Genomic DNA, 25,523 nt, shown 5'->3' on the forward strand with positions numbered 1-25,523 from the left:
GTATTTCACCGGCATTTCCCCTTTGAGCCCCCCACAACTCTGGGCTGAGCCACGAGGAGGCCGTGCTAACAGAGGAAGTGTTGAGACGCCAGGAGGTTACTGGTGGGTTACAACAGGGCTGGCAGGCGAGTGGGCATCAAATCAAGACTCAGCCTCGGTCTGACCCCGGTGGCCAACGGTTAAGCAGGATGTTCTCCTTCCTCTCGCACCCTCTGACGGTCAGGAGGTACCTCCTCACGCTGCTCACGTCATCCTGTTGGCAAGACCCTCCCCTGGCCCCTGAGGGACTATTCTCCGAGACAGTTCTGAGAGGAACTCGCAGCAAGGTCTGCTCTGTGCCTCTTTGCTCCTGGGCACAGTTTTCAGATGAGATGAGTCTCCTGGCATCTGCACGCCCACCAGGATGAGCGAGCGGGGTACACCATGGCCCTCAGCGGACTCGGAGTGGGGTGCGCACGGCCTCACCCTGGGCTCTGTGGAGGGAGTGCGCGTCGGACCAGGGTCGCTTGAGAAGAAACCGGGTTTGTCTCACCCCACTCCTGAGGGGCAGCACCCAGGAAGCCAGTTGGAATTGATGACTGTGGCCCCGGAGGGCAGAAATCTCCCCCCTCCGCCACCCTGGGCCAGCGCTCCAGGGCAGCCCCAGCAGCAGGAGGGGTTAAATGTTGGGCCCGTGTTTCCAGTTAACTGGGTCCCGAAGGGTTAACAGGCAACTGCTTCCTCCTGGCGAGGCCACGAGGGCCCAGGCCTGGCCAGATGGTCTGGGCTTGGCCCTCTCCCTCCCGGCAGGAGGTCCAGGCCCGTCTCAGGGGGAGGAGACCGACTGCCTGTCAGTCCCATGTCAACCACAGGTGATGGGCGACCTTGGGCCCTGCCTCTCTGTGTCCTCCGCCGTTCAGGAGATGGAGACACTTGTCCTGCCAGCCTTGGGCGTTACTGCCACCCCAGGTGAGTGTCGCCGATGGAGCGAGCCAGGGGAGAATCGCTGGCGTTGACAGCGCAGCGCCTGTGCCTCGTGCTCTCCCCCAGTTCCCGTTCCAACCTCTCAGCCACTGTGAGTAACCCCGGGTCACGTAAAAACCCGGAGCCTCTCAGTCAGTGAGCGAGGAGCTAGCATTTAAACCAGCCGTGGGTAAACTACGGCCCGCGGGCCGTATCCGGCCCGTTCGGCTGTTCTATCCGGCCCGCGGAGCCGAAAGAGCGGAGGGTTCTCTTGCTCTCCCCTCCGCTCCTTGACTTTGAATTTATATTAGTTCACACCAACACTCCACCCATGCTTTTGTTCCTGCCCTCCGGTCCAGTTTAAGAACCCATGGTGGCCCTCGAGTCAAAAAGTTTGCCCACCCCTGATTTAAACTCCGACTGCCCAACTCCAGGCCCAGCTCAGCAGCGAACACCAGTGCGTGCATGAGGGCCCGTGTGCGAGGCCCCGTGATGGCACTGCAGGTATGGTATTGGCTGGGCAGCCCGCGCAGTAACCAGGCCCTGCTGTGACCACCCCAGCTGGCCCGGAGGCCCAGGACCTGGCAGTGGGCCTCCTGACACTGGAACCTGGGGAATCAATCGGACACGAAGACCAGGCCTCTGGGCTTGCACTGCCTCTAAGGGGCACTCGGCAGGCAGGTTCCTCGGCCCGAAAGGGACCCGGGACGAGCCTGCTGCTGTCACAGCCACCTGGGCCCTGGGGAGACACCTTCCAGGGGCCCTGGAGCCCACCCGGCCCAGGCCTTTGCCCCAGGAGGGGGGAGAGAAGCTGTGCCAGGGCCAGCACCTGCCTCTGCAGGAAGAACGCACTCTGCAGACTACAGTCTCCACACTAGAATGTTCTTCATAAACATTTGTTGGTTTTCCTGTGTTTTGTTGGGCATAGGAGCCCCTCTCATCAAAGGACACGGGTTACCCAGGGAGGGGAAGTCCGAAGTTCCCCAAACTTCACCCCCTGTACAGGCCACATGACTTCGGCCTCGGGCGGAGTTAACTTTCTGGCCGCGGAGACAGCGTCCTGCGGCGGCGCTGCCCAGCCAATGACACGCAGCGCTGATGATGTCATGCGCCTCCTATTGGGGACGGGACCGCCAATCCCGCCGCGGGAGCCGCTGACGCTGGGCGGGAGCCGGAGAGGGAGAGCGGGGAGGGCAGCCCGCAGAGCGGCCTCATCCCTCTCTCCGGTCCCCTTGCGCGTCCTACCGAAGGGACGGGCCACCTGCACCCCCGGACAAGCAAAGCAGAGCAGCTCTGGGCCAGAGGACAGGCTGGAGAACACAGGCGTTGAGCCTGCGCACCAGGCACTAGGAGGCAGGGGCCAGCACACAGTGCGGGCGCACCCCCTGTACCTCCCCAGGCGGGGCCAGGGACAGGGTCAGGGGCCAGGGCAACACCCTCCTTGGCAACACCCTCCTCCACCCCAGACTCTCTCTGCCTTACCTGCCAGGGGACTGGGTGTCTGCTTCCAGGCTGCTGCCCAGGACTGCCCCATCTACTTCGCCCGGCTCTCTGTGGGAGGCAAGGGCAGGCGGGAAGAGCTGTGGGCCAGAGCCAGACCCCTCTCCTGCTCCTCGGCAGGGCCTGGCCACCTGGGGCTGTGGGACTGACCGGAGGTGGTGGCACCGAATGTCTTTGAAGAGCTCCAAGTCCCCTACTCTGATGGGGGGAGCCTCTCGGGAAGTCCCTGCAAACCCCTGGAGCGCCCCCCCCCCCAGAGGTCCGGGCAGCCCCTGCTCCCCTCCAGCTCCGCCACTCCGTTTCTCCCCCACCCCAGCCCATGGCCCAGTCAGTTTCTCACGGTTGGACCCGGTTGGCAAATCGCCGGCGCCAGAGCATAGCCAAGGTGCTGAGCAGGAGGAGGGTGGTGCACATGGCTCGGCTGCCCCATCCCCTCCCAGGCCGAGTCTGCCAAGGAGGCCAAGATGGCCCCTGCCGGCTCCCAGGCCCCTGCTGTGCGTCCTACGTTCCGCTGTGATGGATTAGGAGGCTCAAGCTGATTACTGGGGTCAGCAGGCCTGACCTTGTGAAGACGATTACCCTCCCTGGGCCCTGAGGTCCCCCCACAACCCCCTCCCCCCCCGCCCCGCCGAGGAAATAGACCTCAGTCTGTTCTGGCTGTAGACGGACTAGACGTGGGCCTGGCCCTCAAGGGGTGTGTAGTGCAGATCAATGCACTAAGGCAGTGGTCGGCAAACTCATTCGTCAACAGAGCCAAATGTCAACAGTACAACGATTGAAATTTTTTTAAAAAAAAAAATTTTATTAATTTTTTACAGAGAGGAAGGGAGAGGGATAGAGAGTTAGAAACATCGATGAAAGAGAAACATCGATCAGCTGCCTCCTGCACACCTCCCACTGGGGATGTGCCCACAACCAAGGTACATGCCCTTGACCGGAATCGAACCTGGGACTTTTCAGTCCACAGGCCGACGCTCTAGAGCCACTGAGCCAAACCAGTTAGGGCTGAAATTTCTTTTGAGAGCCAGAGTTTTTAAACTTAAACTTCTTCTAACGCCACTTCTTCAAAATAGACTCGCCCAGGCCGTGGTATTTTGTGGAAGAGCCACACTCAAGGGGCCAAAGAGCCGCATGTGGTTCGCGAGCCGCGGTTTGCCGACCACGGCACTAAGGTAAACAGTCACCATAATAGGGTGACTTAGGCAGTCAAGGGCACCCACAGGGCATGTTGGGAGCCGTAAGCACCGGGACGCTTCAAAGAGGAGCTGGAGCATCTGAATTTGCAGGCGCTCGAGGAAGAGTGGTCCTCAGACAGAAGGCCCTGCCGGGGGCCCGAAGGCGAAGATTCCAGCAGCTGGAAGGTACGTGGCAGCAGGGCAGTGATGTCCCAGGGGACGCACCAGGGGAGGAGGAGAGGGGAGGGATAGTGGATGAAGCCGGAAAGACAAGAGGCCAGTGAGTGAAGGCCGGCTAAGTGGTTCCGTCCCACCCGCCCGGCAATTCTCTCCCGACGTTTCTCCAGATGTAAGTGTGCGCTCACGAAGTAGATCTGTGCATCCGCTCATGAATGAGGTACTGTGCTACTGTGCAAACACGTCCTGCGCCACGGACACACGTACAACTTGTAAAGATTGAGATAAAAACAGCCGCTGGCACGGCTCAGTGGTTGAGCGTTGACCTATGAACCAGGAGGTCACAGTTTGATTCCCGGTCAGGGCACATGCCCGTGTTGTGGGCTCGACCCCAGTGTGGGTGTGCAGGAGGCAGCCAATCAATGATTCCCTCTCATCATTGATGTTTCTCTTTCTCCCTTTCCCTTCCTCTCTGAAATCAATTAAAATATGTATTTTTTTTTAAAAAAAGATTGAGATAGCCCTGACTGGTTTCGATTCCGGTCAAGGGCATGTACCTTGGTTGCTGGCACGTCCCCAGTAGGGGGTGTGCAGGAGGCAGCTGATCAATGTTTCTCTTTCGTCGATGTTTCTAACTCTCTATCCCTCTCTGTAAAAAATCAATAAAAATAAACAAACAAATAAATAAATAAATAAATAAAAGATTGAGATAAAAATAAGTAATTCTTCTACTAGCTTTCCACATCCCGGCGGAACTTCTTGAGTGGCCGCTGGGAAGACGGCCGCACTGGCTCTGGGAAACCGTCAGGAGTTTAGGGGGGTGGCCCAGGGCAGTGCGCTAGGTCTTGGCCCAGACGGGGTGCAGGGTGTGGGGTCCCCACGGCAGGGGGACCTGGATCTGAGAGTGATAATAAGACACTGAACCCACATCCTCTCCTCCTCCAAGGCCCCTAGATGAAGGCCAGATTTTCCTTCCCTCAACTGAGATGGAGCTGCGTCCAGAGGCCCCTGCCATGACCGCCCCGGATTGCAGGACCGAGCCTGCACCTGAGGTCCCAGGGGGGCTGTCCACTTTGAAGTGCGCATTTTTAAAGCCAGAGTTGAAGAGGAGAGCCAGCCTCTGGCAGTCCTTGAGCAGTGGGACCAAGGTCTTGAGAAGGCAGGGTCACAGGGAGCCTTGGGGAAAACGGACACACCCAGATGGATGCCCTCACTGCAGCCCGGCCTCCGGCTTCCACGGGGAGTCAGAGGTGGGACCTGGCCGCCCCAGCTGCCGGCAGGGTGGGGGCCCTGGGGCGCTCAGAGGCGCAGTCTCACTGGGCAGAATGTGTCTCCTCCACCCCAGGACCCTCCCTACCAGGGGCCTTGGCAGCTGGGCCTCCCCAAGACTTCCTGAGCCGCCCAGGTCCTCCGTGCCCAGCCCGGCTGCCTCTCCTTTGCACTTTGCTCACCAGGGCCGGGATGCCGGGCGCCTGGCTGTCGCCTGCCTGTGTCATGTAGGCCACCCAGGACTTCTTTCCGACGACATGGGTGTTTACATGGAGGCGGGGGTGCTGGCCGGAGGGCCTCTGGCGCTCAAGTTTGACAGTGGTCCCCCGTCCCCAAAGTGGGCGATTCCGGTAAGGCACTGGGGCAGGGAGACCTCGGTCCTAACCTCCGGAGCCCGGGCCAGGGACTCGGAGCGGCGCCGCGGGCGAGGCCAGAAGCCGGCGGGAGCTCCGATCGGACCGCGGCGCCGCTGGAGGAGCTCGCGTCCACCCCTTGGGCGGGCGGCCACACCGCAAATGCCTGGACGTGCGTGACTTTGAGTCCGTTCCCCGCAGCGAGAAGGGGGCACACACTCACGCGTCCCGACTCCGACCGCAGCGTGAGCGGAGACGCCGGGCCCTCAGACCCGCCCCCGCCCCCGCCCCCGCCCCGCGCCCTCCTGGCGGCCCACCGCCCCGCGCCGCGTGACCGCCCCTCCTCCGGGACCACCCAGCGCCGCCGCCACACCCACGCCGCGGCCCCTCCCAGCGGCCAAACTCCGCGCGGGCCTCCCCGCCCCTGCCCAGCCCTCACCTTGCAGGGATCGGCTCAGGGACGCGGGCTTGGGGGGCTGGAGCGGATTTGTTTTTTCAACCTTTTCCCATCAGACCACATCCCCGCCCCCCGCTCGCGGTCCTCCGCCCCCCGCACATATACCCTGCGCGCAGACACACACACACACACGCGCGCACACACACACACACACACACGCACGCACACACGCGCGCGGCGCGCACAGACAGACACGCTCCCTCCCTCCGGCGCGCTCTACCCTCGCCGCCCGCCGCGCACGCAGCCGCCCCGGCTCCCCGCGCCCGCGCCCGCGCCCCCCGCCGCCCGCCGAGCGAAGCCGGGCCGGGCTCGGTGCTGCTCATGGAGAAAGTGCCGGGCGAGATGGAGATCGAGCGCAGGGAGCGCGGCGAGGAGCTCTCCGAGGCGGAGAGGAAGGCGGTGCAGGCGACGTGGGCCCGGCTCTATGCCAACTGCGAGGACGTGGGGGTGGCCATCCTGGTGAGGTAGGTGTCGCCCAGCCCAGCCGGGCCCGGGGGAGGGAAGGCGGCAGAGGCTTCGGGCAGGGAGGGCTCGGCCCGGGGTCCGAGCTCCCCAGATGCGACAGGGGCCAGGCCGGCGGCGGGTCCGAGCAGCGCGGGGCGCCTTGGGTGGGCAAAGCTCTCACTGAGCCTCCCTGGCTCTGGGCGCGGGGCTCCCCAGGAACTAGGACCCCGATGGAGGAGGGCACCTCCGTCCCCCTCCTCCTGCCCTCGGAACTCAGCCAGGCATGCCTTCCTCACCAGCGACCCCAGCCACCCAGCTGAGCTGCTACCGACTCATTTCACTCACCCTTCAAAGGGGTGCTTCAGTGGGGCTCCCCATTTTAGAGAAGGGAAAACTGAGGCTCAGCCCGTGAGGGGACAAGGAGGAGCAGAGCACTCTCTCCAGCTCATCCCCTTGGAAGAATGTAAAGCCTCTTGGAAGGACAGAGCAAAGGGCAAGAGAACCGAGGCCCGTGCCCGCAGGCCTTCCTGCCTCCCCGCACTGGGAGCGGCTGCGGGGAGTCCCAGGTGAGCCTCGGGGAGTCCCAGGTGAGGCGCCGGTGAGCCAGAAGTCCCCCTGGACACTGTCCCTGCGAGTTCCTGTGGAGGGAAGGGGAGCAGCTACAGGAGACAGGCCGCACCCTGAACCCGCCACTTGGGTGGGAGAGGCCAATGTGTCTTGAGCTCAGGGGTCATTAGGGCACCAGGTGGGCGGAGGGACCCCTGGGCCTCCCCCCCGCCACACACACACACAGTGATACTGTTCTTCACCCACACACATGCCGGTGCTTACACCATTCCGATAGAGAAAGTGTCCCCAAGCCCCACATGCCACTGACTGACTGTTCCCACAAGTGCGGGGCCCTAGGGGTGCCGGCAGAGAGGAGCTGTCCCCTGTCCCCCTCCCCCCCCAGCCCCTGTCCCTTGCAGAGCAGGGCCGTCATACCCCTGAAGATGGGGACAGAGCAGGGGACAGAGCAGGGCCGTCATACCCCTGAAGATGGGGACCTTGCTGGGGAAAGGACGCTGGAGTGCACGCCTGTCCATCCGTCCGTCCGTCTCCCAGTCCTGGCTGGGGCCTGGCTCCTCTCCCCCAGCCCCTCGCTCTCTCCCTCCGCCTCCCCCAAGCCTGGGACCTGCCCAGCTCTGTACTGATGCGCCCCGGTTCCAACGAAGAAACATTTAGGAGGAAAAGGGAACGAGAAGCACTCTTGAGGAGCTGGAGGAGGATTCCTGAGGAGGGGCAGCTGTTCTGGCAGCTCCCGGGGGTGGTGGGGACAGGGGTGGTGGGGAAGCGAAGAGGGGGTTCAGATCCCGAAGCCTCAGGCATTCGGAGGCGCAGATCCACACGTGGGAGCGCCCACACGGGCACACCGCGGGCAGAGGAGTCCCAGCCGCGCCAGAGCCAGCTGCCTCCCTGGAGGGCTGCTCTCAGCCCTGTGCAAGCACCCCCTCCACCCCCCACCCCCACCCCCCGCCTCAGGATGCTAGGGTGCACCCAAGGGTCACGAGGAGGAAATGAGACAGTCCCCAGGACAGGCCTTGGGGATGTGTCCAAGATCTGGCTCCTGGGTCCCACCCAGCCCCTCCAGGAATGGGGCGTACAGAGAAAGGAGCGGACCCCTGAGGGCTGAGCTGCCTGAAGCCTCTGAGCTCTGGGAAAGGTTCCTTCCCCACCCCCCCACCCCCCGCACCCCTTGTGCTCTGGTCCTGACCCTCACAGGGGCCCGGGGCTGGGCTGCGGGCGGTGTTGACCAGAGCTCTCAGCACTGAGACGGGCCCACCCTTGGTCTGAGAAGGCCCGAGATAGCAGCGGGATCTGACCTGCCCGCACCCCCAGGGCACACTCCCCTGACCCCACTCTGTGCCCAGCAGGGTCCCTGGAGAACCGGCCCAGCCCCTCCCTGCCAGCCCCAGCCCCAGCCCCAGCCCCAGCCCCAGCCCCACCAGCCTTTTTCCCTTTCCTCCTCCTGCTCTCTCCCCAGGACCTGGCCCAGTGGGGGTGCTATAGGGGGATAAGGGCAAGGCTGGGATAAGCTTCTCCAGTGTCCCAAAGCAGCCCCTCCGACCCTGTGCCCCTCAGGTTTGTCACAGCTCCTCCTACCTCCCCCCTCCCAAGGACAAGCCCCAGGGAACCTGAGACACTGGCCCTGGGACCATCACTCTCCCCCTCTCCCTCCCCATGGGCTGAGGCAGAGGAACCCCTGACCCCCCCACCCCAGGAGCTAGCAGCCACAGTGCTGGTGGCAGTGGAGGAGCTGCTGGGGGTCTGCGCAGCCCCCACCCCCCACTCCCTGCAGGGAGAGGGAGAGGGAGCAGCCAGGCTCTGGGTTGTGACTGCTTGTCCCCCTTACACTCAGACACGCCTGCGGCAGGCCCTCCGGAAGCCTAGATGCCTCTGGAGCAGGGAAGCTCCCCAAGGCTGGCTGCTGGGGCTTCTCCCGGGGGCACAGGCCCGGATGGGGCCAGGGCGGCGGGGGGGGGGGGGGGGGGGAGGAGGAGGGCGCGGAGGAGGATTCAGGGGTAAACTCTAGGGGCCAGGAGCAAAACCAGGATGGAGGAGCAGAGCACGCGGCCCTGGACTCCCCTAGCACAGAAGAGGGGCTCTCTGGACTGTCATCCCTCAGGGCCATCGTCTGGTGCCGAGGCAGGAGACTGACCACACACCCTCCCAGGCCACCCCCCACCCCCCCCACCACACTGCCAAGGGGGAAACTGTGAGCAGGGACCGCCGGCCCCCCACATCCCCCCACCACCACACTGCCAAGGGGGAAACTGTCAGAGCAGGGACCACCGGCCCCCCACACCCCCCCCACCACACTGCCAAGGGGGAAACTGTCAGAGCAGGGACTGCCGGCCCCCCACACCCCCCCCACCACCACACTGCCAAGGGGGAAACTGTCAGAGCAGGGACCACCGGCCCCCCACACCCCCCCCACCACCACACTGCCAAGGGGGAAACTGTCAGAGCAGGGACCACCGGCCCCCCACACCCCCCCCACCACACTGCCAAGGGGGAAACTGTCAGAGCAGGGACCACCGGCCCCCCACACCCCCCCCACCACACTGCCAAGGGGGAAACGGTCAGAGCAGGGACCGCTGGCCCCCCACACCCGCCCCCCCACCACACTGCCAAGGGGGAAACGGTCAGAGCAGGGACCACTGGCCCCCCACACCCGCCCCCCCACCACACTGCCAAGGGGGAAACGGTCAGAGCAGGGACCACTGGCCCCCCACACCCCCCCCCACCACGCTGCCAAGGGGGAAACTGTCAGAGCAGGGACTGCCGGCCCCCCACACCCCCCCACCACACTGCCAAGGGGGAAACTGTCAGAGCAGGGACTGCCGGCCCCCCACACCCCCCCCACCACACTGCCAGGGGGAATCTGTCAGAGCAGGGACCTCAGCCCCTCCTGGCCCACTGCCAGCTCCACGGGCCGCCTTGGGCATCAGCGCTCAGGAGTGCTGCAGGTGAATGCGATGGCGTAGTAAGTGCTCAGTAAATGCTGCTCACCGTGAAATGGGTGGAGTAAGTGCTCAGTCGTGGGAATTCACTGAGAGAACAGGCGGAGAGGCTGTGCACATTGTGCCGCCCCCTCCCCCCTCCCCCCTCCCCTCCCCCCCTCCCCTCCCCCCTCCTCCTCCCCCCCCCCCCGCCCGCCGCCCATAGAAACCACTCTTTCCACCGCAGTGTAACTCCCCAGAGTCTGCAGCCCCAGGTAAGGGCCGGGTCTTCACATTTGTGCTTCGTGGCGATGCTTCTGTTTTGGGACTCATCACCTCCGCTGTCCTCACCGGCATGTCTGTGAAGTGGCCAGTGGTGGGCGGAAGGGACTCCTCTGACTTTCGCAGACAGGAGGTGGTGAACCCTTTGCCCACGGTCACGCTGGCCCTCGGAGAGGGGCTCCCCCAGTCTCCACAGGGGCCGTGCGCTGTCACTCCTGCCAGCGGCGGCTTCCCCGGCTGGGACGCAGGCCCGCGGCCCCCTTTGCCTCTGTTCTAGCTCTCGGGTCTGAGGCCACCTCTGGCCTAAGGGAGATCAGCCCTCTGCTCACAGAGGGGGCCGCTCCAAAAGAGGAAACAGCCTGAGAAAGCAGGTCCGAGACATGCGTGCATCTTCCGAGGCTGCGGTTAGGTTTACGTGCCCACGGAGTCCGTGCGTGCACCTCCCATGGCGTCCAGCCCCGCTGTCAGTGTCAGACGGCAGGACCCGGGGCCCGGGGGATGAGCCAGAGGGTGCCTGAGACCCAGCTCTGCCCTCGGGCTGTGGAACCCAGTAAAAGGTGGCAGGGAGCCCACTCATGGCCGTGCTGTGCGGGGAAGCAGCGGCTCCGGGCCAGCGGGGGGCTGGGTGAGGGAAGGACCCGGGAAGGCATGCCACTGGGTGGAGAGGAAGGTGGGCGCCCAAGGACTTCTGCCAACGGCCAGGGGAGCTGCGGGGCTGGAGGCGATGCCTGGGGTGCAGGGAGTGCGGCCCGAGGCTGGAGGCGTGGGTGCGGGCAGGTCTGTGGGTGGACACCGGGAAGAAGGCCGGGACGCCAGGTTAGGGAGGTGAACAGTGGGGAGCCGCTGAAGGTGTCGGAGCCTGGGAGTGATGTGATGAGAGCGAGCATTCCACACACACGCGCACGCGCACGCGCACACACACACACACACATATGCACTCACACGCACACACATGCACACGTACACGCACACATACACACTCACACACGCATGCACACGTACACGCACACATACACACTCACACACGCATGCACACATGCGCACGCATGCATGCACACATGCACACGCACACACGCACGGTGCAGGAGGGGCTGGAGAAAGACCCGGTGCTGCAGCGCGCAGGCTCCTGGGAGCGGCGAGAAGGCATCCAGGGCCACGCCCGGCAGGTGGACTGAGCGGCTCTCTGTGGTTAAGCCCACCGGCTGCTGGTCACTGCGGGCTGAGAGGCGGGTGAAGAAGGATGAGTCTGGCTGTCCCGTCGGCTGGGAGGCCGGGGGGGGGCGGGCAGCCAGCCCGCTTTCCTTTGCTCGCAAAGGGTGCTCCCACTTTAGCAGCCCGACGGCCGGCTCCGAGCCCCGTGTCCGCTCTGTGAGGACTTCACACACAGTGTCTAGCCAGGGGTGGGCAAACTTTTTGACTCGAGGGCCACAATGGGTTCTTAAACTGGACCGGAGGGCCAGAACAAAAGCATGGATGGAGTGTTTGTGTGAACTAATATAAATTCAAAGTAAAGGAGCGGAGGGGAGAGCAAGAGAACCGGATAGAACAGCCGGATCCGGCCCGCGGGCCGTAGTTTGCCCACGGCTGGTCCAGCGTCTCATCTCATCTCACAACAACTTACGTACGAGATAGGAGCCACGATGCCATTTCACAGATGAGGAAACGAAGGCTCGCAAAGGCTAAATAACTGGCCCAGGTCACACTGGCCGGGGATTCCTGGGAGAGAAAGAGGAAGCTCTCATCTCTGGGAAAGAGGCGAGAAGCAAGGAAGGCAGGGGCGTGGGGTGAGGCTGAGTCTGGCCCACAGAAATGGCCGGATGGGGGCAGGGGGCCGCCTGTGGCCAGCTCGGCCACGGGAGGTCTGTGTGTGAGGGACAGCTCACAGGGTGCTGCAAACGGATTGGCGTGGGCCCTGCCTCTCCCAGCCTGCGCCCCCGTGTCCTGGCCACCCGAGGGTGGGGCCCGAGGCAGCCCCTGCCTCATCGCCCCCCTTCTTCCCCCCCGCCCCAGGTTCTTTGTGAACTTCCCGTCGGCCAAGCAGTACTTCAGCCAGTTCCAGCACATGGAGGAGCCGCTGGAGATGGAGCGCAGCCCGCAGCTGCGGAAGCACGCCTGCCGGGTCATGGGGGCCCTCAACTCCGTGGTGGAGAACCTGCACGACCCCGAGAAGGTGTCCTCTGTGCTCGCCCTGGTGGGCAAAGCCCACGCCCTCAAGCACAAGGTGGAGCCCGTGTACTTCAAGGTGGGCCACCCCCACTCTGCCTGCTCCTGGGCCGCCTGCAGGCTGGTGGGGGGGGGGCTCACCGGACAGCGGAGTGACCACTGGGCCACCCTGGCTGGGCTGTGACAGGGAGGGGCAGCAGGATGGAGGGGCTGGTGTGTGATGAGCAACCTCCTGGCTGGATAGTGGGTGCTGGGGACCTGGGGGGTGGGCAGGGCGCCCAGGCGTTGACGCCCCCTTCCCCCTTCCGCCCTCAGATCCTCTCTGGGGTCATTCTGGAGGTGATCGCCGAGGAATTTGCCAATGACTTTCCGCCCGAGACGCAGAGAGCCTGGGCCAAGCTGCGTGGCCTCATCTACAGCCATGTGACCGCAGCCTACAAGGACGTGGGCTGGGTACAGCAGGTCCCCAACGCCACCACGTGAGGAGGGCTGAGGGTGGGCCGGGAGCTCCCTGGTCTCCGTCTCCCCCGGGGCCCGGGGCCGACCTGGGCAGGAGCCCTGCCAGGAGGCGGGTCTGGGAACAGACGCAGTAGGGAAGGCCGCGCACGCCTGGGCCCCTACGCCCGCCTGCGAGAGCTGTGAGCCCCCATCAGACCCCCCACCCCAGAGCGGGGCCTTCTCAGAGCACCTAGGCCCCTAGGCGGGGAGGGCAGAGGCCCCTAGGCGGGGAGGGCAGAGGCCCCTAGGCGGGGAGGACAGAGGCCCCTAGGCGGGGAGGGCAGAGGCCCCTAGGCGGGGAGGACAGAGGCCCCTAGGCGGGGAGGACAGAGGCCCCTAGGCGGGGTGGACAGAGGCCCCTAGGCGGGGAGGGCAGAGGCCCCTAGGCGGGGTGGACAGAGGCCCCTAGGCGGGGAGGACAGAGGCCCCTAGGCGGGGTGGACAGAGGCCCCTAGGCGGGGAGGGCAGAGGCCCCTAGGCGGGGTGGACAGAGGCCCCTAGGCGGGGAGGGCAGAGGCTCTGGTGGGGTGGACAGAGGCCCCTAGGCGGGGAGGGCAGAGGCCCCTAGGCGGGGAGGACAGAGGCCCCTAGGCGGGGAGGACAGAGGCCCCTAGGCGGGGTGGACAGAGGCCCCTAGGCGGGGAGGGCAGAGGCCCCTAGGCGGGGTGGACAGAGGCCCCTAGGCGGGGAGGGCAGAGGCTCTGGTGGGGTGGACAGAGGCCCCTAGGCGGGGAGGGCAGAGGCTCTGGCGGGGAGGGCAGAGGCTCTGGCTGGGAGGACAGAGGCTCTGGCGGGGAGGCTGGCTCACGGGCCCAGAGGCCGCGGGCGCTTCCTGTGGTCCCTCCCTGGGCGCCGGTCACATGGGGCTGTTTTCACCTGCGGCCGGGAGCCGCTCTCCCACCTCGGCCTCAGCAAGGTGGGGGAGGCCGGTCACGAGGACCGCGCACACGCCAGCACGGCCAGCCCAGCCGGAGGCCGCGGGGTGTCACGCTCACGCACAACACGGGGTGTTTACTTCTGGGCTGGCCCTGAGGGCCCGTTCCCAGTTCTGGGGTGAGGGGCCGGAGGTGGCTCCAAGAGGGTGGCCGGCTGACCCGGAGCACGAGGGGAGGGCTGGCCCCCCGACGTGGCGGCTGGGAACACTCCGGCCTCCCTGGGCCCCCAAGGGGCGGCTGGCTCCGAGCTCAATGCGAGGCGGAGGCAGGAGCAGAGGCGGGAATGGGAAGCAGGGGTCAGCCAGCAGCTCAGGACACGCGTTGTAGAGAAACATTCCCAGCGGTTTCCCAGGGACGAGGCGGCGGCCCCGCCCCGGGCTCCCAGCTGGCTCGGGGCCTCGGCTTCTTGCTCACAGGCCTCCTGGTGGGCTGTGGGCGCAGCTCTGAAGGTCCCCAGGGCAGCCTTGGGCGGCCAGGCCTCCTGACCGTCCATCCGTCCGTCCGTCCCCTGAGCACACTGGCCCGGCCTCTCCTCTTCCTTCCCCGCCCCCATCGCCCCCCCCAGGGGAGCGCAGTCCTCCGCTCTCAGGAACTGCTGACTACACCCGGCAGCCACTCCAGGTGTGCACAGCTGGCCCCAGACCCTGGGTGGATGGGAGGCGGAGGGTTACCTGCCCGGGAGGAGCTGGCAGGGCCAGGGGACCTGCTGGGGAGCCAGAGGGGCAGGCAGGCCAGTGGGGGTTGGGGGAGACTTGCCCTCCCACCCTCTCCCCAGGCAGCCTCTGCCGCCAACTACGGGCTTGTTTACAGCCAGCGGACAAGACTTCCTGCTTCTAGAAAAGGCCTTTTTCACAGGGGCCTGCAGGGACCGGGGAGCGAGCTGGCCAGCGCAGCCCCGTGAATCAGAAACACGTGGACACACTTCCCGACACCAAGCCCCGCCCCGCCCCCTTCTTGCCCCAGCTGGACCCCGGGGACTTAAATCTCACCCAACCCCGAGAATTAGGAAACCATCAGGATCTCCTCATCCGCCCCTTCGTCTCCATGGAGACGGCTTCTGGGGAAAGTGGCCCGGCCCTGCTCCCACCTGGGCCGGCCACCTCACAGTGGGGGTACCCGTCTCCCCAGCTGGGCCGTCATGGGGATGCCCCCCCCACCCCGTCCCCCTGCCTCTGCCGAGGCCCCAGGCGTTCCGAGCTGGGAGCTGGGAGCTGGGAGCTGGGAGCTGGCGGGAGTGACAGGCAGTTGTAGAAGGAAGGCCTCCATCCAGTTCCTCTTATCAGGGAGGGGTGGGCCAGACGCCACTGTTTACTGCGCTGTCTCTGCTTGAGGGTGTGGGTGTGTGTTTGTGGGTGCGGAGGCGGGGGGCGTGGTGCTGAGTGCAAAGGCCATGTGTACAGAGACTGCCTTTGGGTGGTCCGCGGGGGACGCAGGCGGGCCAAGCGCACACACACGTCTCAATCCCCAGCAGAGAGAGCTCACGTTTGCGTCGCTCTTGGCAGCTGGGGAGACACGTGCGCACAGTCGGTGCCCCTCGATTCCCCGGAGCGAGGCGAGGCAGACATGCCCGCTCTGGAGAAAAAGGTCTGGGGTTCCGGTGGCCCACTGACTTGTCTGAGGCCAGGTCCCCTCAGTGGAAGGGGAACCGGGCCTTGGGCCCCCTGGGCTACTGTCCCCTGTGCCACGCGGGGTCTCAGCAGGTAGCGCCCCGCCTCACACCCCCCCCCCCCCCCGATTCCTGTCCCCTGGTCCCAGTCGGCGCCCCTTGTGACCTGTTGTTTCATCTCTCGTTCACAGCCCCCCGGCCACGCTGCCTTCTCCCTCTTCGGGGCCCTAGGGCCCCCGCGGTCCTCCCCCCTCCCTGGCAGCACCTTGAGCAGAAGGCCAAGTTCTGAAGACCCTCCTTGACCCTCCGTTGCTGGGTGCCAAGGAAGCCGGAGGAACCCCGACACGTCTTCCTGGATAGAGGCCTCTGCCTGGGCCATGGCCCCCTGGAGCCGCCGGGAGGTGGCACTGGATGCTGACCCAGTGGCGGCCGGTGGCCTTGGGGTGGGGGACCTTCCTCCTGGAAGAGCCAGGCCCACCCTTCTTAGCTTTTCTACTTACCGTTAGAGACCTAGCTGAGCAGCTGGCAGGAATCGGGCGGGTCTGCGAGTCGCTGCAGGCCGCGCCAGCCCCGTTTCTATCTGCCCGGCCAGCATGCAGGTCTCGCATCACCTCTAGAATATCACGCACACATATCTACCATATATATACGATATATTCTATACGCAGCCTATATAAAGATATATATACATTCACATCTATACTGTGTACCTGGCGGGCCCAGAGGCCCACGGGGCGGGGGGGGGGGCTCAGTTCCGCTCCCCTGTGTGCGAGGGGCAGGGAGGGTCCCTGCACATGCTTCTGGGCAGAGGACGGAGTGTTCTGGCAGAGATGGGGGTCCCGCATCAGCACAGAGGGGATCTGGGCCTGTGGGCGGAGTTGGGGGTCACCCAAGGGCCTGCGTGGGCAGGGTTGGGGTGACGCAGCCCATTCTCGGACCAGCTCCCACATCCCTGCAAGAAGGATTTGGCTCTCCCCACTTTTACCCCACACAAAAGGATGTGTGTGGCTCCCTGCCCTGCTCCCTCACGGTCAAGGGCAGGCAGGGGGGCCCGGGAGTTCAAGGACAGGACGCCTGTGCTGGGGGAGGGCCGGAGGTAGAGCCCCATCTGCCTTTGTCACGAAGACAGCCCAGCCCCAGCGGGAGGAGGGGCGATGGGACAGGACCAGCTGCCTCCGTCTCCTCCTGGAGCTCAGAGGCCGGGGCCTTCCGTCCCCACCCCTCCCGGCTGCTGGCTGGCAGTCGGTCCTGTCCCTCCATCTGGGTCAGAGCCGCGGGGACACCCCCGTGTGTGCCCCTCGGTCACATGTGTCGTCCTCAGGATGTTCTGCTGCTGTGACTGTAGTGCCGTGTCCCCTCCTGTCCCATCCGTGTGACTGCCTGTCCTCCTTTTGTAGTTTCTGATGTTTGTAACCAGACCCAGCGTGTCATTAAACAGACTCCTCTTCCTGTGTCTGCTCCTCGCTCTTCCTGCCATCTGCCTCGCCCTCGGCCTCCCCCCTCCCCCCACCCCCCCCCGCCCCCAGCCTCCCTTTCTCCCTGCTACCCAACCTAGGTGTCTGCTTTAGCTGGCCGTGGACCCTGGGAGTTGGGGTCCACTGGGCTGGAGACTGGAAGCTGGGCTTTGGGGGGGCTTTGGGGGTGCCAGGAAGGGTGTCTGTGCTTGTTATTGAAGTCAGGGGGCTCTCCTCTTTTGTTCTGGCAACCGCCCTGGTGAGAATGGGATAAGGGAGGGCGGAGTCAAGGCAGAGATGTTCAGGAGGAAGGGCCCAGGGTCCTAGCGAGGCCTCTGTCTCCCAGAGGGGGCTCGGGCCAATGCCTGGCCTGCCGCTCAGGTTACATGCAGGGGGGTCCGCTGTGGGTGCTGGGGAAAGGACATGTGCTCGTAGTCTCAAATCCCAGAACCTTCCCTGAGCTCTCAGCTCCCAGACCCCCTTCCCCAGCCGTCTGTCCTGCATCCCACAGCCTGGGCCAGGCCCGTCCAGCCCCCGCACAGGATGGAGGCAACAGCAGGATCAACTCCCGGAGGAGGGACCAGGAGGTCACCACCCCTGGGGGGCTGCAGGCGAGGCAGGAAGCAGCCTCTGCCCCTTGGGAGGGCTCCTGGCTGCCTGGGAAGATGCAGCCGACACACAGGAAAACTCCTCGTCTCCCGGAGCAGCCGCGAACTCCCGGACGCAGGCCCCGCCTCCGGCTCCTGGGCCTGGCACGGGGAGGCATGCGATGGAAATCCAGAGAATAAACAAATACCGCTCTTAGAAAGCAAAAGCAGCGCTCGGGCCAAGCGTGAGCTGTGCGAACTGGGACGCGAGTGCAGAGTGGACAGGACCGCGTGGGCAAAGCCTTGCCAGGGAGGGCCGCGTGCCGGCTGGGAGTCAGGCAGCCTCCTGGTGCGGTGTGACTTGGGGCGCATCACTCCTGCTTGCCGAGCCAGCCAGTCACCTCTGATGGAAAGTAGGCGTGGCCCCAGCTGGTTTGCCTCAGGGGATAGAGCATCAGCCCAGGGAATGAGGGCCCCGGGTTTGATTCTGGTCAGGGGGTCAAGGGCACGTACACCGGTTGCAGGCAGGCTCGATCCCCGGCCCTGGTGGGGACTCATGCAGGAGGCAACCCATCGATGTGTCTCTCTCACATCAATGTTTCTCTCTGTCTCTCCCCCTCCCTTCCACTTTCTCTAAAGTCAACGGAAAATTTTAAGAAAGGAAGTAGGAGTTTGCAGGCCAGGTGCCAGGAGGAGGAGGAGGGTGGGTGCCCCAGGGCTGAGGGCCGGGGTGCCAGGAGGAGGAGGAGGGTGGGTGCCCCAGGGCTGAGGGCCGGGGTGCTCAGGAGAGGGAAGGTCTGGCCATCGGAAGCAGGAATGGAAAGAGGAGAAGGTTGGACTCGGCCAGATGAGCCAGGAGTCTAGAGAAAGAGGGGGGCAGAGGAGGAAAGAGGCAGGGAGGTGAATGAACAGGGTGATCTCAGGAGGCAGAGGTGAGGGAAAGGGAAGTGGAGGCAACCCGGGAGGCCTGCCTGGCCCTGGGCCTCATGGGCAGGTGAGTTGAGGCATGGGGACTGTGACAGACAGAGGGGCGTCCGCAGTCGGGTGGGGGGTAGGTAGTCCCTGGGAAGAAAGATCCCCTCCCCAATTTCACTTCAGGGGCCGCTGAACCAGCCCAAACCGGAATCATTCAGGAATGTCGCCCTTGAGAACGGTCCTCCCCACTCCCCACCCTCTAAGAGAGAGGACATTGGCAATTAATGATTCACTAGGCGTGATGTTGGAAGTGTGGGAGGAACCCTGGGTCCCCCTGCTGATGCTGGGCAGGGCCCAGGGGCTGCGGGGGAGGCGCGCACTGTCTGGAGTTTAGTTTTGTGCTCTGCACTCAGGGACGGCCTTGTCACGGAAGAGCTGAGCAACTGGGTCAGCTCCCCCTGGCGGGCTCAAGCTGTGCGCGATGGGGTGTCAGCAACCAGCAACGGGGTGCGCAGTCTGCCTCTGCATCTGCGGCTGCTTCCCCTCCGAGCGGGCCTGGCCGCGCGGTCCCACCGCGACCCCTGCTGGCCGTGGTGGGAACTTCACCCGGGCAGCCTCCGCCAGGGCTTGGGCGACAGGACCTTCTGACGTTCCTAACTCTGGAAGGAGGCAGCACCAGAGCTGAGCCGAAGGCAAACAGGACGAATGTGCGCCCCGTCCATGCTTACGGAGCTGCCCTCCGTATTTGCAGCCCAGTGGAAACTGTAATCAGGGCTCTAATAAAAAAGGAAGGCCTCCCTATGTGTACAAACCCCACCAAGCACAGCTGCTGGCCTGCCCTCCTCAACACTTACAAGCCCGCCACGGAGGCTCATGAAAACAAACAACAGCCCTTGTTCAAAATGCTGATTCGTGAGCACTGCGGCCTCCTCCCCGGGAGAGGTGAGAGGTGACCTACCCACTTTACAAGCCTGGCTCGGTGGCTGTGTGGGCGGCGGCCGCAGGGGGCCGTGGGGGAGCCAGGACGCCCTTAGCAGCAGAGGTTGTGGGAGGCAGTAGAGTCAGGATTTATTTTTAAAGTTGGCCCAACACGGTCTATTGGTGGGTTGCACGCTGCGGGTGAAAGAGAGGAGAGCTGAGCGTGCCTGCCAGGTTTCGGTTCTGTCTGCTTTCCTTGGCCCCGTCCTCCTGGGACACAGCCAGGGAAGAGCAGGTGTGGGCAGGCAGACCATCACGAGTTCCCCTTTGTCCCCGGGAAGCCCATGGGGTTGCCGTCAGAGCTGGGACTTACATTGGGGGTGGGCAGAGACTGTGGGAAGAGAAGAGTGGGCAGGCCAGGGCCCTGGAGCACTTGACCCCGAGGTCAGGGGTAAAGGGAGGAGCCCACCCTGGAACGGCGGAGGTCGGGGGCAGGGCTGGGACAGAACCCTAGAAGCTGCCAGGAGAGCATGTCCGCGAGGCCACAGAGGACCTGCCGGGAGCCACCTGCTGACCGCCTCTCGTGAAGTCAAGGTCATTACCTGAGAAGCCAGTGGGTGCGGGCACTGAGGGGTGAGGGGAGGGGAAGTGAGTGGATTCACTAAGGAAAGGGAATGGCAGGTGATCCCTTTTTTTTTTTTTAATATATCTTTATTGATTTCAGAGAGGAAGAAAGAGGGAAAGAGATAGAAACATCAATGATGAGAGAGAATCATTGACTGGCTGCCTCCTGCACGTCCCCCCCTGGGGATCAAGCCCACAATGCAGGCATGTGCCCTTGACCGGAATCGAACCTGGGACCCTTCAGTCTGCAGGCTGATGCTCTATCCACTGAGCCAAACCAGTTAGGGCTGATTCCCGAGAAGTGTGCCATGAACAGTGCCTGCCGGGGTGACTTTTGTCCAGGAGAAACCGGAGCTGCACAGTAGTTAAAGCATAAAAACCCACTTTACTCAGGACGATTGCAACGGGGAAAAGAGACCTCAGCTCAGAACCGGCTCAGCGTAGAACGCAGCTGGGCAGGTGGATGGACGCAGCTGAGCCGCTGGGATGGGCGGGGGGGGGGGGCGGGGGGTTGGGGAGATTACTAAGAGGAAACACCTGGCGTGAGGGAGTTCTGCCTAAACCGACCCTACAGGGTTCTTGCTGAAGGCAGGCCCGGGGTGGGTCCCACATCAGCTGGGGATGGGGGGAGATGAAGCACCCAGGGGGAGCCCAGACAGCATGGCTCAGTGGTTGAGCGTTGACCTATGAACCAGGAGGTCAGGGTTCGATTCCCCGTCAGGGCACATGCTTGAGTTGCGGGCTCCATCCCCAGTGGGGGGGCGTGCAGGAAGCAGCCGATCCATGATCCTCTCTCTCTCTCCCGCTTCCTTCCTCTCGGAAATGAATAAAAATGTATATAGGAACACAGAGGCCAAGTCAGGCCTCGTGGAGACCAGGGAGCCTGAGAAGTAGCATTAGAGAAGCTGGTCCCTCCCTCCCTCGGCGCAGGGGAGCAGCAAGTCCGGGGGCGGGGAGGGCAGGGGGGTCCTGAATAACTGCTGGCCTAGCCCTGGGTCTTCCAGAGGATGTGCCACATGGGAGGGGGGGTGCAGCTGACCGCCCAGGGCCCATCTAAGCACACAGGGGCCCGAGGAACTAACCCTCCAGCCCTTTTCTGCGGCTGGGAAGGGACATGAGTGGGGGGGGGGAGGGCAGGCGTGGGGGGAGGGGAGGGGCCTCCCAGGGCAGGTGGGCAAGGGAGCCCTTGACCTTGTCTAAGTCCACAGACAGACCATGCCATACTGTTCATTGTTTAAAAACAACCATTTTGTGATGCGAAAGCAAAAAGCGTTCATTGCGTTTCAGGAAACGTAGAAGAGAAGCCACCGGCAAGCCATCACCCTCGACCTGCCTTCCAGACGTCTTTTGTCCGCATTAAACATGCCGTAACGCTTTCCATTTTCACTCACGGCTTTAAAAACAGCACAGGGGTTCTGCACGGTGGCAAATGCAATCTATGCTCATTGCAGCGGAGCTGAGGGGAAAAGAAAAACACAAAGAGGGCATAAAAATTCTCTGCTTCCCCCACCCCCGCCCAGCCGCCACCAAACAGCCGTAACCACTGGCGGTGGCTGGGTTGAAATGCTAGCGGCCCTGCCCTGTGCACACACACGTTGCACCCGGCGCTGATGTCACCTCTGACATTACGTCATGGTCCTGTGGCACAGACTGGTTTCAGCAAGAGTCCTTGGTCTGCAGGACGGAGCCTGGAGGTTGCAGGAGCCCGCCGTTGATGTCCAGGTCACACAGGGACAATAGCGGTGGGCGCCGGGCGGCTCCCTGTGGGCCTGACCCATTCCCAGGGACTCCTGGCCGGGCCCCCAACGGCCACGCCTCCTCCGGCCCTGCAGCTTCCAGGCGCTGCGTTCTATTCCCACTCAGCCCGGAGGAGCCTTTACAAGGGAATCAGGTCACGTGGCCTCCTCCCACCGTTTCCCACGGTCACAGACAGAATGCAGAGTCCTGGCCCGGACCAGGGCCGATCGCTCCAGCCTCATTTCCTACTGCTCCCCCCTCGCTCTGTGCTCCAGCCCCGCCTGCCTCCCGGCTGGTCCTCAGGGCAGCTTCTCCCTCCTGCCCCAGGGCCTTTGCATTGGCTGTTCCTGTGTAACCCAAATGCTCTTCCCCTGCACCCTCTCGTGGTTCCCTCCCTTCACTCGGCTCTCTGTTCAAACATCACCTCCTCAGAAGCCTTCCCTGTCCAGCAGGGCAGCCCCGTCCCTCTTTTATTTATTTATTTATTTATTTTTTTTTTAATATATTTCTTTTTTTTAAAAATATATTTTATTGATTTTTTTACAGAGAGGAAGGGAGAGGGATAGAGAGTTAGAAACATTGATGAGAGAGAAACATCGATCAGCTGCCTCCTGCACACCCTCCACTGGGGACGTGCCCGCAACCAAGGTACATGCCCTTGACCGGAATCGAACCTGGGACCCTTCAGTCCACAGGCTGACGCTCTATCCACTGAGCCAAACCGGTTTCGGCTTAATATATTTCTTTATTGATTTCAGAGAGTAAGGGAGAGGGATAGAGAGACAGAAACATCAAGGATGAGAGAGAATCATGGATCGGCTGCCTCCTGAACGCCCCCTATTGGAGATCGAGCCCACAACCCGGGCATGTGCCCTTGGCCGGAATCGAACCCGGGACCCTTCAGTCCGCAGGCCGACGCTCCATCCACTGAGCCACACCGGCCAGGGCCCGTCCCTCTTTCTTTATCTTGGCTTGTTTCCTGTGGCTCTGACTGGGACCGGACATTGTGCTTTGGGGTTATCTGCCATCTTCTCCATGAGGGCGTGGGCCTCACCTGTCAGAGCAGGGCCAGGGTGAGGGCAGTGAGGCGCTCACCTCAGAGGTAAAATTTAAGGGAGCGCCAAAAACTTCTAGAAGCAAGAGAAATCATGTCTTAATGCAATATTTTAAAAACGCAAAACCCCCGCAAAATTCATGATTAAAAAAAAATACATATATCAATATTTTTTAAAAATATTTTTATTGAGCCCTAACCGGTTTGGCTCAGTGGATAGAGCATCGGCCTGTGGACTGAAGGGTCCCAAGTTTGATTCCGGTCAAGGGCATGTACCTTGGTTGTGGGCACATCCCCAGTGGGGAGTGTGCAGGAGGCAGCTGAATCGATGTTTCTCCCTCTCTATCCCACTCCTTTCCTCTCTGTAAAAAATCAATAAAATATATTAAAAATAAATAAATAAAATAAAATATTTGTATTGATTTCAGAGAGGAAGGGAGAGGGAGAGCGATAGAAACATTGATGAGAGAGAATCATGGATTGGCTGCCTCCTGCACGCCCCACATTGGGGACTGAACCCTCAACTCAAGCATTTGCCCTGACCGAGAATCGAACCCTGACCTCCCGGTTTATAGGTAAATGTTCAAACACTAAGCAACGCCGGCCAGGCTGAAATCAATTTTTTTAAAGTACTAAACAGCCCTAGCTGGTGTGGCTCCGTGGATAGAGCATTGGCCTGCAGACTGAAGGGTCCCGGGTTCAATTCCCGTCAAGGCTCAATCCCCAGTAAGGGGCGTGCAGGAGGCAGCCAACCAATGGTTCTCTCCCATCATTGATGTTTCTATCTCCCTCTCCCTTCCTCTCTGAACTCAATAATATATGTTTATATTAAAGTATTAAACAAATAGCAGGGCCCCATGCTACTCTCAGGTCCCAGCCCCTGATGCAGGCCCTGCCTCTGGACAAGAGTCAGCAGGGAATTGAACCTGCCAATGAACTTGGGAGTGAACCCTCCCCCGACTGGGCCTTGAGATAACCATCCACAGGCCCAGCCAACACCTCGGTGATGGACGTAGCTAAGCCCCGCGGGATCCCTGACCCACAGAGCCTGAGATAATAAACAAACGGTCTGTTTCAAGCAGCCAAGTGTGGGGGCGACTCGCTAGGCAGCCGTCACTAACACAGCGTGTTCTTCTGTAAAGAGAAAAGCAAATGTAACCCAAGGCCAATAGCTAGAAGCTAAAAAAGAGGTCCCACAAATCAACTTCAAATTACAGAACAGCCTGGCCAGTGTGGCCCAGTGGTTGAGCATCGACCTATGAACCAGGAGGTTACGGCTCATGCCCGGGTTGCAGGCTCGATCCCTAGTAGGGGGCATGCAGGAGGCAGCCGGTCAGTGATTCTCTCTCATCACGGATGTTTCTTTCTTTTTATTTTTTATTTTAATAAATTTTTTTTTATTGATTTTTTACAGAGAGGAAGGGAGAGGGATAGAGAGTTAGAAACATCGATGAGAGAGAAACATCGATCAGCTGCCTCCTGCACACCTCCCACTGGGGATGTGCCCGCAACCAAGGTACATGCCCTTGACCGGAATCGAACCCGGGACCCTTCAGTCCGCAGGCTGACGCTCTTTCCACTGAGCCAAACCGGTTTCGGCTCATCACGGATGTTTCTATCTCTCTCTCCCTTCCTCTCTGAAATCAATCAATATATATATTTTAAAAATTACAAAGTAGCCCTGGCCAGTGTGGCTCAGGGGGTTGGGGCACGGTCCACCGAAAGGTTAAGGATTCGGTTCCGTGAGCGCGAGGCCTTAGGCCCAAGTAGGGCCACCGGGTTCCTTTGAAAAACACTTCCCACCGGAAAGGCAGGATCAGCGCTTCCGTCTTTGCCTTTATTCACCACTTTTCAAAGGAAGGTCTCGGTTTAATAAACGGCTCCGGGGGTCCCCAGGGTTTCTCGGGATGTTCCTGAGAAACACGGGGCTTTTCATGATTGCAAGGTTTTTCCATGACCCACGCTCATTTTTCTCTTTGGTGCTCAAATTGCTCAATTTGGCCAGTGGGAGCGCTTTCCAGCTGGTGCCTGTGTCTTTTTGACACGACCCCATTCATCTGTCACAGCCTCCCTGCTCTCTGCCACCAACGAGAAGTCCCGGCTGCCCACGCACGTCCTGGCCCAGACCCGGAGCCAGCCGCTTCTCCAGGGAGCCCTGGTCCTTCAGCCCCTGCCGGCCAGGGGTTCACAGTTCCACTGCCTTCTCCTAACGCCTGTATTTTTTCAGACTCATCATCTCCTGTATCCGTGGGCTGTTTTCACTTATTTTTCTGTGAACTATTTGTTCTTTGTCTTCATCCAATTTTCTCTTAGATTGTTCTGTAATTTTTTCCTTTATCCTCACCCAAGGACATACTTTAAAGAGAGAGAGAGAGAGAGAGAGAGAGAGAGAGAGAGAGAGAGAGAGAGAGAGAGGGAGGGAGAGGGAGAGAGAAACATCAATGTGAGAGTGACACTTGGATTGGTTGATTCCCGCATGTACCAGCCCGGGATCGAACCCACAACCTGAGTAGGTGCCCTGACCAGGAACCAGGAACCGAACCCTCAACCTTTCGGTGCACAGGACGACACTCCAACCAGCCAAGCCACGCTGGCCAGGGCTGGCTTGTCATTTTAAAGTTGATTTAAGTAGGACCCCTTTTTTCAGTTTCTAGATCTCGACCCTTTGATGACATTCACTGGAAATTCGCTTGGCTCTTACCTCTCATTGGCTCAGCTTTGTCCTGGGCGTCTTTTTGGCACAGACGTTGCAGCTTTCATGTCTTCAATCTGTTGATCTTTTGTTTCTGGCCTCTGGGTGGGCTCTAGGGTGGGGTGTCCTCCTAGGGAGGCCTTGACACCTCTAGGCGAGGTCAACTGCCTAATGTCACAGGTCAGACAGCTCCTTAGTGGTGAGTTGGGTATCCCTGAGTGTTTGCCACCAAAGCCAGCGCCCTTTTCCCCAGGCCTCG

General features: G+C 62.1%; 2 protein-coding genes across 2 annotated transcripts; one reads left to right on the forward strand and one right to left on the reverse strand.

Annotated features, from left to right (window-relative positions):
• Window positions 1–2,420: 2,420 nt before the first annotated feature.
• PRCD (photoreceptor disc component) lies at window positions 2,421–2,856 on the reverse strand (the record flags this gene model as incomplete). The annotated part of the gene is made up of 2 exons (XM_080679655.1): window positions 2,421–2,493; window positions 2,783–2,856. The coding sequence occupies 2 exons, from the start codon at window positions 2,854–2,856 to the stop codon at window positions 2,421–2,423; spliced, it is 147 nt and encodes a 48-aa protein (XP_080535781.1).
• A 3,002-nt stretch (window positions 2,857–5,858) lies between these two features.
• On the forward strand, window positions 5,859–16,736 carry CYGB (cytoglobin). The gene is made up of 4 exons (XM_080677525.1): window positions 5,859–6,337; window positions 12,092–12,323; window positions 12,560–12,723; window positions 15,475–16,736. The coding sequence occupies exons 1-4, from the start codon at window positions 6,195–6,197 to the stop codon at window positions 15,512–15,514; spliced, it is 579 nt and encodes a 192-aa protein (XP_080533651.1). The 5' UTR covers window positions 5,859–6,194; the 3' UTR covers window positions 15,515–16,736.
• The last annotated feature ends 8,787 nt before the right edge of the window (window positions 16,737–25,523 follow it).

This window comes from Plecotus auritus, assembly GCF_963455305.1.
Source record: "Plecotus auritus genome assembly, chromosome: 7".
Taxonomy (NCBI): Eukaryota; Metazoa; Chordata; class Mammalia; order Chiroptera; family Vespertilionidae; genus Plecotus; species Plecotus auritus.